Raw genomic sequence first — 14,767 nt, forward strand, 5'->3', positions numbered from 1 at the left:
ATGCATGTTGACCTCCACTATTCATCACTTTCCTTAGGACTATGAGGGCAAGCTCCCGGGGAGTGACCACCACAATAGACAGATACGAGCCAACAATAATACGGTTCCTGCAAAAAAAAAAAAAACAGATGGCACTGCAATAAATTTACAAATCTGCATTCATGGCTCTGTTAAAAACACCCAGAAGCTAAAAGGCTGGAGGGGCCCCCAGAGAGCTTCCCTTTCCCCGTTTCTAAAGGCCGGCTCTCTCCCCAAGACTATTGAGTTTATGTTCTTCATAAATGAAGAATGGAGACATAGCCCTTAAAATAACAAATGCCTGACCTAATCAATCTAGTGTTTGGGTCTAACGCTAAATGATAGGCACTGAAAACTAATTATGGTTTTTGGCAAGGAAGTTGAATTAAAATGGAAACACACAGGTTAAAAAGGCACTGAAGCATTTGCCAGTCCCTTTGAAAGGGCAGCACGCGCGCTCGCACGCACACACACACACACACGCTCGCACGCGGGGCTTGAAGCAGGAACCTGATTCAATAACTCATGCATTTATTTTTAAAATGAATCAGATTAGTCCCATGTGTGACCTGCCGGTCCATCTGTATGAGCTGGACTTAATGGGCACTCTTCTCACGCTTACTTCAGTTTGAAGTATGAGAGAGATAAATTTAGTTTAATTTTCAACAGATCAAGCTATCCATTTTCCAAATGGACCATCTGGATCAGCCTATTAAAATTAATTTATAACTTTGCAGTGTGAAAATTCGTTTGTTAGCTTAAATAAAGTTGCCAGAAACTTTTTGCCACTTGTCATTGGTTTTTTTTTTTTCCTGAAGCCTGTTTTCCTACTGGGATTTTCAGCTTACCCCTTCAAGATTTAACTTTTTCAAGATCGAGCGCTCCACAACAACGGAATGTTTGCATCCTTACTTCAAAGCCTGTCATAGCTTAGATATTTTTACTGCTCCAGATAACAGTGTCAAGTTCATTACCTTTTTCTGTCTCCTTTCCCAGTGCCAATCTCAATTTCTCTTCTGCCTTGCTGCCCCTCATGCACCTATGAGTGCCTAACCGTGCCTCCCACTTCCAGCACACAAAGGACACAGCTCCACTTGTTGAGACTTCTGATGACACCCTTCCCCAAAACCCATTTTGATCAGCAGGAGAACAGTATTTCTCCTAGTAAGAAGGTCCACAGCACTGAGCAATGGGTGTCTTCACCCACTGCTTACAAATTTAGATGTTTAAGTAGCCATTACACTTCCTTATTATCTCTGCCTTCTGGTATGTCTGCTCCACAAGCCCACCTGAGACAACATTTATGGCTAAGGCTAAATACCAGCACTGCAAATAAGGCAAGAAAAGTTAACACACCTTCACTTAAACTTGTCAACAGCTGAAAATGTCATGACATCATCATTTTGCTAAAGTGCGCTGATGCATCTCATTTTGATTTGCTTTAGAAAATTAAAATACAGACCTTGTGGACACTTTCACTGAAAAGACCATTTAAGTGAACAGACTCCTCTTCTGCCCACATACACACATTTGGTTCCTCTACACATGTTCCCCAATGATAAAATTTTAGCAGTGGTGTCTTAAGGGAGGGACAGCAAATAGAAACTGTGCTCTCAGTATTTATTTACCAAGTTGGCATCTATCCACTAAGGTGGAAAGCATTTTTGTGTGTTACTGCTTAGACAGTGTTTGCAGGTCAGACCTTTTTGTTTTACAAAGTATGGATAGATGTGAGACAGGGTAGCTACCCTGCATACCTTTCTGCAGGCAGTGCAGGTCTTTCCACAGTGACTCTACTCATTGTGAGTCTATGGGCACATGGCTACACCTGTGTCTGATTTCTGCTACTGGAGTTAGAAAACTCTCCACTTACCCGCCCCTACAGAGAAGAGGAGCAATGTGAGCTTCCAAAATACTCATCATTATTTATTCCTACATGAAGAACCAAAATTCCTTCCACAACAGGCACAAAGTCACAGACAAATACCTCTTATGATCTAAATAAAAGGGCACTTGCTTTAACACCAAAACTTGTTCACACAGACTCTTCTCAACACAAAAGGCCCCAGATAGCAATCAGAATATCCAAGGACTTTGTTCTGCCTCTGTTACTGTAAAGACTGGACACAAAGACAGAGACTGATACAACATCTCAGCTATGCCCTGAAACACAGCTTAACATCTTTGATGTAAACAACGTCCACCTGAGTTACTCCCAGTATGAACTATCAGGACAGTACAAGTGGTTATTAGGCCTGTTCTTGGTATCTGGTCACCTTGGTGATGACAAATTGTGAGCCCCAAGGAAAGACAGCTTTCCTTGGACATGAAGAATACTTCTGCAGTTTGAAATAAAACAGAAGGGAAACTCAACTCAAACTATACTTTCTTGACCTGTTGAGTACTGCTTATGAGTTATTTCTTCCTTAATCCTAAGGAAGGATTCAGTGTGATAAGAAGGCACACACAATAGGCAATTTGTGTTCCTTTTGACTCAACATCTCTTACTACAAACCTTTTCCTGGAGAAGATACATACATCTTTTCTTGATGAACCTGAAGGCTCGTTATCAACACGATAATTCTAAGATGAAAAAAAAACAAAGACGTTTCCTAGTGTGCTGGGGACCATTTTGGCTATCCTGGTGATACACGGTAAGGACCCAGTAGCTTTGCCTTCTTCCTCTAGTTCTCACTGTGAGTTGCTAAATGCCAGAAACATTTTAAGTTTGATGTAGCATATTTAATCAATTACACAAAGTCATCCTTCTCAGCAATATCTGGGACCTCACTCCTTAGCCTAACATAATGCTGCTTCTCTAAAACTTACACGGGCTACAACTGTTAGATGGACCTCTCTTAGCCACATCTAGTCCTTCAGAAGACTTACTCCCACAAAGTCAAACACTTTCAACACATTATTCATTTTTAAAAAGCTAACCAACATAAACAACAACAAAAATCAACAACTCTGAGCACAAACACGATATCAAAAATATGCTTCTTCCTGTACTATGGTCCTGACCTACACTTCTCTTGGAAATAGAAGCAGTGGGGCAGTGTAGTACCACCTTATTCCTTTTCTTGAGACTGCTGCTCCTGTGGCTGAGATGCAGACAGCAATGTGCCAATTCCTCAGCTGTCACAATGTGGCTTGGGGCACTCACTTCAGTCACGTTCATCAAGAGTTCTACTCTGACACTCCAGGCAACAACCTTGGGCAGCTGAGGGACAGACGTATTTTTACTCCTGCCACCTGAAGGTTGCAGTGGGGAGAAAGAGTAAGGTGGAAACGGATCTGAAATCACTAAATCCAACTTAAATTCCCCAGAAATCGCAAGCTAGACTTTCTCTGTTGAACATGGGGATAAAAAAATAATAATATTCTGAAACAGTTAAGAAATTTGCTTTACCACATATAGAGGACAAATTAGAACAGAACAGAATAGAACAGAACAGAATAGACCAGGTTGGAAGAGACCTTCAAGACCATCACGCCCAAACTATCATCCAACACCATCTACTCAACTAAACCATGTATCTAAGCACCCTATCAAGTCTTCTCCTGAACACCTCCAGTGATGGTGACTCCACCACCGCCCTGGGCAGCCCATTCCAATGGGCAATCACTCTCTCTGTATAGAACTTCTTCCTAACCTCCAGCCTAAACCTCCCCTGGTGCAGCTTGAGACTGTGTCTTCTTGTTCTGGTGATGGTTGCCTGGGAGAAGAGACCAACCTCTGCCTCTCTACAACCTCCCTTAAGGTAGCTGTAGAGAGCAATAATGTCACCCCTGAGCCTCCTCTTCTCCAGGTTAAGCAAGCCCAGCTCCCTCAGCCTCTCCTCATAGGGCTTGTGTTCCAAACCCCTCACCAACTTTGTTGCCCTTCTCTGGACACGTTCCAGCAAGTCAACATCCTTCCTAAACTGAAGGGCCCAGAACTGGACACAGTACTCAAGGTGTGGCCTAACCAGTGCAGTGTACAGGGGCAGAATGACTTCCCTGCTCCTGCTGGCCACACTGTTCCTGATGCAGGCCAGGATGCCATTGGCCCTCTTCGTTGCCTGGGCACACTGCAGGCTCATGTTCAGCCTACCATTGACCAGTACCCCCAGGTCCCTCTCTGCCTGGCCACTCTCCAGCCACTATGACCCCAGCCTGTAGCACTGCATGGGGTTGCTGTGGCCTGTGTGCAGAACCCGGCACTTGGACGTGTTAAATCTCATGCCGTTGGACTCTGCCCATCTGTCCAGCCTGTCAATCATGTCTTATCAGACCATTCTTTAAACCCGTTGATTTATATGAGTATGGAAGAAACAATATTTTGGAGGTTATTAGCCTGGACATCACCTCCATGAAAATTTACCTTCAAGGGCAATGAAAAGCTTAACTATTGTAGAACACTTAAGACTCTTGACCTGATGCAAGGCAAACCCGGGAACAATTACAGAAAATAAGCCTGAAGAGGGCTTGATGAACACCAAATGGAGAAAGGTATAACTGGCAAGTCATAGCTGATTGTGCTATACAGAAGTGTAGATTTCTTTAGAAAGCATCATCAAACTCTTCTGAAAGCTAAGTCTCTGTGCCTGATTTTCCAGAGTACAGTGTGACTTGTCCAGACCTCAAAGGAGAACAGAAAGAATTTCCATGAGCACAAGTCAGACTTCAACTTCCAGAAGCATTTAAGGATTCAAACAGCTAAAAAGTTTTATTGCATTTTTAAAGAGACTGATCACATACCTGTCTAAGTGAATTCTTCTCAGGAATGATCTTCCTAGGGGGCTCATCATTATTGCAGTCTTCTCTCTCAGAGGAGTTCTGTGAAAGAAAGTAAGCTTTAATTCAGTTCTTATCCCTAATATCACTTTGCAAGGAGAAAAGAAGCAGAGTATCTGTACTACACAGGCGAGTATTTTACACACACATATTTCAGACGTTAACAACTTCTTTTAAGCCAAACAGCTTCTACTGGCAGAGAAATTTCTCCTCCTCAACACAGCAATGCACCACTGTGCAAGGTTCTACCAAAGAAGCCTGGCTTTAGGGATTTAATCTGAAACTGTCAATAACGGCCACTTTTAAAAGATGAAATGGTGGCTGGATCAGCACAGCAATGCCACTGCACTGCTGCTCAACACCCCAGAACTGTTTAAAACAGTGGAACCTGTTGAAAACAAAAGGTTATTAAAGGGTGCAACTGTCATTCTCTGTGCCCCTGTGCTTTTAACCTGCCTGAAAACTACTAATTGCACTGAGTTTGCTTGGTGGCCAAAAATCATAGCAAAATGACAACAGACCTAAATTCTAGTGAGAGGTTGTCAGGAGATTCTTTAAAACAAACCAAATAAATTGTGGAGGTAGGGTATGGTGTCATGGCTATGTTGTTCATTTCTGACTCTTGACTATACATACATGTACAATTTCTAGAAAGATAGGATGCTCCAAAACTTAAGCTGCCACCTCCAAATAAAGAGTATCAGTAAGACATGAGAAAGCAGACGAAGAAATACAAAGGCTTTTCCACTGTAAGAAAGACCACCAGGACTCTCTTCTCTTGTTAACTTCATGATTAAAACCAATTATTACCTGCTTTGGAGCAGACAGGCTATAGTTTATCTCAGGACACGCAGAGTCTGTAGCAAACATTTGGTTAAAAACTGATGGGCATGTGGTAGCAATCCTGTTTGCACTGCCAAAGTCATCTGCTCTGGAAGAAAGCTTTCCTTTGCATGGGTTCAGCCATCGCCTTGACAGAGTAATGACAGCCAGCTTTGGGGGAATCCCACACACACATCGAAAATCAGTTTGATCACCACAGTATTCATAGCCTTAGGCCACATTCCCATGCATTCAGTAGTGAGCAACTAAACAGGTTTTAAAGAGATACAGAAAGACTGCTTAGGGAGAGCTCTGCCAGGAACAGCGCTTTCCCACTTACTTGCAAACAAGCTCAGAAGTGTGTATTTTAATGCAGAAGTTTGCATTCTGTACCTGTGCCCTCTCCTCCCCTGAATGACCTGTCCTTCACAGAGCACTGCTCTGCCTGGCTTCTCACAGAGCCAACCAGCTTCCAGCCCAACACCTCAGGAGACAGAAGTGGCATCTGTTGGCAAAGGAGGAACCGGGCCCTGCGAACAGCCAGCGTGGCAGAGTAAGGCTAGCAGAAAGCAAGCAGGCTGCAGGAAGCCATCAGAAGAGCAGTGTGCTTGTGTGCCCACTGCAGTGCTGCGTGATCAGGCTTCATCTAGGCAGCTCAGGTTTGCTGGTCTGGTGAAGGAGGAAAAAAGACACAGCCAGGACATAGGGCCGGGGTAGGGAGCATTTGCCAAGAAACTGCAGACAAGGGGGCAGTGAGTGGAACACCAAAAAAACCCCAAACAACAACAGCAAAACCCAGAAAACCCAAACCAAACACACAAAACACTTGGGATGTCACAAACTGGTCAGAAGAGCTCTGTGTAAATCAAGTGATTTTGGATCCATTTTTTTATTGAAACATATAGATATAGAACCTGCAAGGCACCACGACATCTGAGATGCTGTAACCAGGGTTTTCAAATGGAAATCAATCCTAAACTGGCTGATAAATCGCTGTAAGAGGACAGACAGCCTTTAAAAGTTTTCATGTGAGGTCTCAGCAAGGACCAAGTTATTACATTACATGCAGTTTAGGAAGGTCTGTGATCATGAAAACATACAAGCTAGAATCATGTCGCTCCAAAAAGTACATCAAAAGCTGCTCTTTTCTCCTCATGAAATACAGTTTAGTAAGTGACCGATTCAGGTAAGCGTTTTAATTGTTGTGCTTTGGAGAAAAAGACCAAATGTGAGACAAACAAATCTGAAGTGAGATACCACACATTTCAAGGAAATGCATTTTGTTGTGTGGGGATGAGGGAGGGTTGTTTACAATGTTTGGATGCTTTCTTCAGCACCTACTCCCTTTCCCTACAACTGCCAAAACAACTTCCCCTTCCAGATAATGTTTCTACGACAGTGAAATCTTGCATTCTTCTTGCATTTCAAAGCCATTAAGGATCCTCCTTCAAAAAAAACCATCAAAAAGCAGAAAAAAAAAAATCAGTGCTGCTGGTGAACTGTCAGCCCTTCTTTTGAAATTTCTAGTTACTGCAGAGCATCAGGTTATCTACTTCTTCTTTAAGCTGAGCATCTAATTTTAAGAGCAAGCAGAGGACCGTTTTGCATTCATTATCTTTATAGGTGGCAAGGCTAAGAGGTTGGCTGAACAAAGACCAGACAAAGACTGCCAAGTGCATATGGTGGTTCACAGCTTGGCGTCTCACCATTCTACAGCACCAACACAGCAGCTCCGATAGCAGACTATTAAAGAGGAGCGCTGCTCGTGCACTTTTGTCGGCAAGTAAGTTACGCTCGGTGAAGACAGAATGACTGGAAAGCATTACGCTGAAGAAACAGCACAGATGTTTATAACTCCCGCTCATTTCTCAGGAATAGGAAACCCATCAATCCAGGTGCAGGTACCAGACCCTGCATTATTTCAGGACAAACTGTAGCTGCGTGGAAGTGAATTTCATCTGATGTGGCAACACTTAGCCGTGGCCATGGGAAGAGCATAATGTAATCGACTGAAGCAGTACATCTATATATTTCTCCTTGCTGAACAAGGTGGGAGGAGGGAGAAACATGTGCGAGGTCACAATAAGGTTTGCTTCAGCAGGACTTCACTGATGCTCTCGGCCGTAAGAGAGGCAGACAAAGGGAGAAACTGCTCGGAGCACCCTCTCGTGGTTACTGAAATACACATCTCAGGCACAGACCTGGAAAGAAGCATTTGGTATCCAGACGGTAAGTTGAGTGTACTCACTAGGAATATTAAAGATCTGCACTGACTATACTCCTATATGTAGGAGAGGAACGATGGAATTTGTTAGGGTGAAAGAAACAAAAAACACCAGGTGCATACAGAAAGCTGAAAAGCCATAACCTCCATCAGGTAAAACTTTTAAATCCCACAGGCAAGCCTTCCTTCGTAAACTAAAGCCAAGCTGGCCGAAACCATTTGGGCTTGCCTCGAGGGGGTCACTCCTTTTGAACAAGCCACAGGCAAGGTAAGTTGAGAAGTGCTGAAGTCTCCAAAGCACAAACTGATCAATCTTGGTAAGATAAACACAGCTCCCCTGCCCCCACCTTTCCACTGGCAGGTAGACTTTTTTTTCCTTTGCCCAAGGTCACACAATGACAGTGGAAGCACTGGGAAGAGAAGCCAGGAAACCCAAGCTCACAGTTCTTGTAACCTTCAACATTTCTCTCTAGCAGGAGATTCCTGGAAAGAGGCTCTGCCCTCCATAGCTCAGTTTTCCTAAAATGGCTACTGCCTGTAATGAGATCCTTTTAAACCTGATTTGCATTTAAAACTTCAGCCTGTAATTAACAGAACGTAACTCCATGGCAGGTTGTCTTAAAGACCACTACAAAATTATCACTATTTAACTCTTCCCACCAAGCCTCCTCCGCCGCTAAACCACAACGGGCTGCAACACACATGAAATCCCAAGCCTGAAGTGTTTGACGGGAGACGACATGCAGTATTTTGTGTACCCAGCCCAGCAAAACACTGCTGGGAACGAGATATAATACACAGAGAAATGCACTCCCAGGGACTACCAATTGGGCAGAGCTACCTTTAGTACCGCCTCGCTCGTCGTGGTGGAAATGAAAGCCCTGCCAACTGGGGGAGGCTTTCTTTGGTGCTGTTCCACCCTGCACTAATTATAAAAGAGTACAGACGCAGCCTTTTTCCAAGTGTGGGGAGGTGGGGAGAAGCATGTGTCTATGTGAAAAGCACAACTATTTTTTATGCTTTCAAATTCTTAATCCTGTTTGGAGCTGTCAGTGGGGGTTAATGGAAGCCTTGGATAGGAGAATTCCAATCTGGTTGGCAGATGGATAGGTTGGTTATAGCTGCATAACTATGTCTTGCCTGCAGGCACAATTCAGAACACTGTTAAAGCAATATAAAGTCTCTGTCAAGCTGAACCATTTGGATCAGTAGCAAGGAGAAATAATAATAAAAAAAGGAGTTCATTTCTGGGCCTTGTGCATTTATGCTAGTATGCAGAAACTGATTAATTGTCATCGTGTGCTGGTCTGCTATACCTCGGATTTCTACTTCTGGAGTAGATTTTGCATGCTAATATAATCATTCTCCCTCTTGAGACATTAGCAAATAATCAAATGAAAAACAGGATCATAATTTACTGAGATTCGGGCAATTCTCTATGCAAATTTGACTTGTTATTGCTGCTGCCTCGTTAATCTGAATGCCTTTGACAAACTCCTTTGATTTATGAACTCATGACAACTCCAATGTGTATATATTTTGCTAGATTGACATTATCATTAAGAGTGGGTGGACTGAGCTCACATGAATGGCTGATTTTATTCGCTGGTGTCTGCTGCTCAACAGCTGAGCATCTCCTTCTCACAAAGCCCCTGAGCGCCAGGCTCTTCCCATCTACCCATCCATTCATCATCTCGATGTTAATTGGCCCAGGCTTTAAGCAAATTTTCAACACGATTTAAAGGCACGATGACACTGATTACTGACCCTCTGCCATACGGTGCCTATTGATTAACCTGACAGAGATGATGAGCTTGAGGGAAACTAGGTGTGTGCAGACCTCGGGGGGGGGGAGCAGGGAGGGGGGGGACAAAAAATAATATATTGTTTATGCAGGCAAAACACTTGTCATTATCCCAAAGGCCAGAATTTGTGCTGCACTGGCCCTTAAAAGACACTATTGCTTTAAACACCTGCATCCAATACAGAAAATGCTTGCTTGCTGTGGAAAAATGATTACAAATTTGATGTCATGTGCAGTCTGTATTTTAATCGAGTTCCCTGATAAATAGACCCCCTCAAGCCAATCAAGTCTCGCTCTAGCCACTGCATGCGTACACATCAGCTGGAACAGAAGCCTGGGCAGGGTGTGTTTTTAGTGGTATCAGCAGATCCCACCACATGTAGGAAATCTACTTGGGCATTTCAGGTCTCTAAGCAAATAATACAGGGGGAACACAGTGTCCAAACAGTTACAGTAGAGTAAATGCTTCAAGGGCAAACCGAATGCCAAACATAGCTGCCTCGGTATTTCTGTTGCCACATTAAAACAGATGCTTTAGCACACACCAGTCAGATACTGCATTTCCCCTTTTCCACTGCAAACTGTTGATACAACCTGACCCTCAAGCTCCTAGGTCCATTGAGTGAACACAGCACTTTATCAGAGCTTGAAAGTCCTGTTTTGTGCTGCTTGGAAGCGTCCCTGCACTACACTTGGTCCTCCTCAGCAAGGACAGAGGGGTACTGTCTCGGCCAAGAGGAAGCCACTGAATAAAGTAGGTACATCAGCATTCTGCCTGCAGACTAGTGCTATATGCAAGGGAAAGGAAGCAGAAGGCCTGTCTGACTGCTGCCCAGCCCCAGGTTAAGTGTGTCAGTCAATGCACTCTCTTATTCTTTCCCAGTTGAAGCCTGCCAGCAGTCAGGATGTTTCCCTTGTCTAGAAGGGGGAGATTTGGGAGGCAGGGAATGTTGCTATGAAGTTTGAGGTCTTCCAGTTTGCATCAATTTCTTGCAGAAAGCAGGAGAAGGAATCATTGGATAAATTAGCTGCAATTGCCTGATGCCCATGTCAGCTAGAGTGGACTGAAAAGTGGAAGGGGACATAGGGAGGAGAGAAAAAGAGAGATGTGTGGAAATAAGTGCCAATCTAAGACTGGAGGCACATATAAGCCTTACGTTCCCTTTCCAATAACCTTTGTAAGTGATAGATGAGTCCGAGGCCATTGTTACCGTTAAGGGACTGTCAGCATCCTGATTTTATAAATGCTGTCTGTCAGTTTATAAATATCTCAGCCATTTCAAACAGTGCTAGGATGAATCTTGGCATAGCCAATGTCAGCCTGAAAGCAGTATTACTGTTTGGAAAAAAAAAAAATGGTCTAACATCCACTAAAAAGATTTAATGATCGCTTCTCTTTTTTTCCCCTCCCATCATAAGGCCCAAAATATTCAAATTCATGCTTATTTGGCAAGTCACTACATATAAAAGGTTAATATTGGTAACATTCTTGGAGGAAAAAAAACAGAAGGAAAGCTGCAAGTTTGAAGGCAATTCTCTGCCTGTTTGGTAGATAAAACAAAAATGACAGCTGTAACACACAGGGAGATCCACAGCAATGAAAATGCAGAGATAAGTATCAGACCCCATTCCTCCTTGGCATTTGCTGCTCTGAACATTCACCGAGATTGGATCCTTTTAGAGAACACCATAAATTGCAATGCGTAGGCACAAGGGGGTGACTTCAGCCCAGAATGAAGGCACAGACAAGTTTCCCAGTTCTTACAAGTTTAAAGTTAAATGGTACTTTTGTAAGGGGCTTATGGCTAAGCATCAGAATGATGGAGGGAGAAGGCAGAGAAACTGCAGCCTGCAGTGACTGATACGGCAAAAGGAAAGGGAGGAAGCTAACCTGGCCTTCCAGTTCAGTACCTGCTTTGCAGACTGCTATACACGTGTATCATGTTTATATATTACCTTGTTAGCTGCACAGAATCCTGGCCTTTCTTCCTCCAATACATTTATAAACTCCCCTTGATAGGGACTTCCCTACCCCCACTCTGACCTTTTATGTGCTGCCCAAAGAAACCAAGTTCAAATTCATGCCCAAGCAGCCCAAGAACCACCTAAATTCTTAAAACTGAAGCTCTGACAGCAGTGGAAATGGAAAAGTAGGACATTGCTCCCTCAACCACACACACACATATGGTCTGAATCCATGGTAATCCTGCCCAAAATCATGGAAGTTTCAGTAACCTTTCTTGCAGCTGAAAACCAGGAAAGGATTGTGACTTTTACATCTGTGGAACGCATCCTTCAGATTTTTCCTAATTTTTCCTTCAAACCAATAATTAGAAGCAAACTTTGAAAGCAACAAGACTTGATAATGGAACTTCATGGCATCAAGTTGTTTTATCAAGTTAATTTGATCATTGCCTGCTTATAAAAGGTGACATAAAGGTGCGAGGAGTCAGTATCACTAGAACAGCAGCAAATGCAGTTTAACGCTAAAATACCAAAAGCCAGCACAAATATCAAAGAGATGATGAACACACCCATTTTGAAGACCACAGATCTAGCTGTAGTTAAAAAAAAATAAACAGAAATTCAGATGCTGGGAACAAGCCCTTTAGGGAAATTCTAAAAAGCTAGCTTCACTTCATACACATTTCTCAAACAAGAGCCAGAGAGACGGAGAAAGAGAGAGAGAAAATATGGCTAATGAGAACAGTCTTTCCCCGTTCCCCGGGAAGCAGTCCTGTTTAACATTTCTGTTTGGTGAATTTAAGAGAGTCAGCAGTGGTAAATTCGTTTTTAATATTCAAGCTTTCAAGCCTTGCAACCTAGTTGGCCAATGGCCCTTTCTATTCCAATGTTTGTTGGTGCCTTATTTACACAAGCATTACATCCGGAGAGCCTTTGAATATAATTTCACGTGGATTAAGGGAAGAACATTTGCTTCTGCTAATCAGGACATCTGGTTATTTTTGTAACTCACAGACATCTGCATTAGGCAGTTCAACTTCCCCATTCCTCATCACAAGGTTAGAGCTTAAGAAGCCTCAAGGACCCCTGAGTTGAATTTTATTATTTGCATTTTCTCACAACCAGGTCTGCTTCAGAATTTCTTTTCCTTAATAGCACAAATTGATCAGCACCTACACAGGTACACATAGGCTTTTATAGCCAGCACTTTCTATGCATGATTTTATAGCGTACATCTTGTACTCCAAGATTTTATAGTACTTCAAAGCTATCTGCCTCTTTATAAGGAACAGAAACTGCGTATTCCCAAAAAGCATGGATGAAAACATCCAATTAACCTTATGATACGCATAATATTGGTATATTTCCAAATATTCAACCAGGCTACTTATGTAAGACTCGTGGCATGGCTTGTTCTGAACCACATTAACACTATGCATTGGATTGTATCTTACTGGTGACTTACCCTGCATAGCTGCTCCCCATACTGAACAAAACAGTATTCTTCCTTCCCTATTCTTTAGGACAGCCTTAACGATTTCTCCAGCCTTTCTAATCTCTGCTCAAATTCTTCTCTAAACAACTTTAGCTGAGGTTAAACTTCACCACCACACTGCAGAACTGTGCCATGAATACTTTGGGATGAGGGATTTTGTATGCAACAGAAGCCTTTTAAAGAAGAAATTAATCTGTCAAGATTTGGGTCTCACTTCTTTGTTGCCTTCAGTTTGCTACACTCCTTTCACAAAAAATCATTTTCGATACTCTTCCCAGGGTGTTAAACTACTAAAGTTCAAAATTATACACTGTCATTTGCAGGATTCTTCCCTCCCACACCCAGAAATTGCAGCTTTTGTCAGTGCTTTGGTAGGCTGGAATAAAGTATTTTCTTGATGTTTAACTCTACATGGCAGGGGGTGGTGGTGAGGCACAAGGTCAGCTTTTACAGGATCTGAACATAAGCCAACACCCCAAAAAACGGATGTCAAACCCCTATCTCTAGTACTAACAAGAGCTAGCAACAGCAAATGGACCTGGGGAGAATTTTCTAAAACTTTTTATTTATTAAAATTCTCTAGATACAGATTCACTTTCTTTGTACATTACTTATTGCAGCTTTGTCTGCATAAGGGCTGCAAGTGCTCTAAGAAATGGGTTGTGAAATTGGCCAGTTTTGCTGCAGATGTCATGTCCTTCTTACAGTATTACTTTTTAGCTTTTTACAACTACTTCCCTCAAAGGACCAAAGCAGTCTCACTGGTATCACTGTAAAACTCCTTCCCTCCCCATCCCTGGTCATCACCTACACTCATTATTTTGCTGTTTTTTTCCAAAACCTCTCATTCTGAGCTTTCCTGCCAAGTACACAAAAAGACCTCTACTTGTCATCATATCCCTCCCTCCTCAGAGCTCAAGGCTTTCTTTCTTGCTCCCAAGCATCCAATTCAACCATGCTGTCTTCATTTCGCTGTATTGTTTTATGCTTTTCTGATTTGTTAGCTTCCCATTTTTTGGTGTAGCAACAGGGAAAAGGAGACACAAAACAAAGCTATGAAGCAGACATCTGCTCAAAGTCAAAATGACAGTACAGGGGAACAAATTCCAAATTCTGTGTCCCACAGTGGTAACCTCTTTAGGTACAGTTACTCCTCAGAACAGTGAACGTAGCTCACTTGTTTAAAGCAATGGCTAGTCAGTGATCTCACCGCAGTGTTGACATGAATTCACAGCACATTGTCTATACAACAGTATGTAGAGGCATACACATATTTATACCTTAGACAATGTGAGGCAGATGAACCTACAGCCAAAGTGACTTGGTTTTCAATCTAGAACCGTTCCAAAGTACCTACAGAGTCAGCATGGAGCAGTTCAGGTGACAGCTCTGCCTCCCCAGCATGTCTCACAGTAGTAGTTTCTCCATAGAGGCAGGCTCTGGTGCTTTTTCTAGCTTCCAAAGTTACACTTATTATAGGAAGCATCATTCACCATTGGACTACTGAGTCAATTTAGTCAACCTCCAACACACGGTGCATTTACTTCCATATAGTGTCGTTGAAAAACCTCATGGCTGATTTTTTTTTAAGTGCAAGTCCAAACATGTCCCAGCTTTTCATCACATCGAGCAAAACAAACATTATAATCTTCTTTAAAAA

The 14,767-nt window shown here is 42.7% G+C and overlaps 1 protein-coding gene across 6 annotated transcripts in view; it reads right to left on the reverse strand.

Annotated features, from left to right (window-relative positions):
* Positions 1–14,767, reverse strand: part of BTRC (beta-transducin repeat containing E3 ubiquitin protein ligase) — a 131,314-nt gene that overhangs the window by 74,667 nt on the left and 41,880 nt on the right. For all 6 annotated transcript variants that reach the window (XM_068169727.1, XM_068169723.1, XM_068169726.1 and 3 more), the window contains one exon: positions 4,762–4,839. In XM_068169727.1, the coding sequence (XP_068025828.1) occupies positions 4,762–4,839 (78 nt within the window). The remainder of the gene's footprint in view (positions 1–4,761; positions 4,840–14,767) is intronic.

The sequence above is a fragment of the Melanerpes formicivorus genome, unplaced genomic scaffold, assembly GCF_026170545.1.
Source record: "Melanerpes formicivorus ecotype bairdi unplaced genomic scaffold, bMelFor1.0.p_v2 SCAF_219, whole genome shotgun sequence".
Classification (NCBI taxonomy): Eukaryota; Metazoa; Chordata; class Aves; order Piciformes; family Picidae; genus Melanerpes; species Melanerpes formicivorus.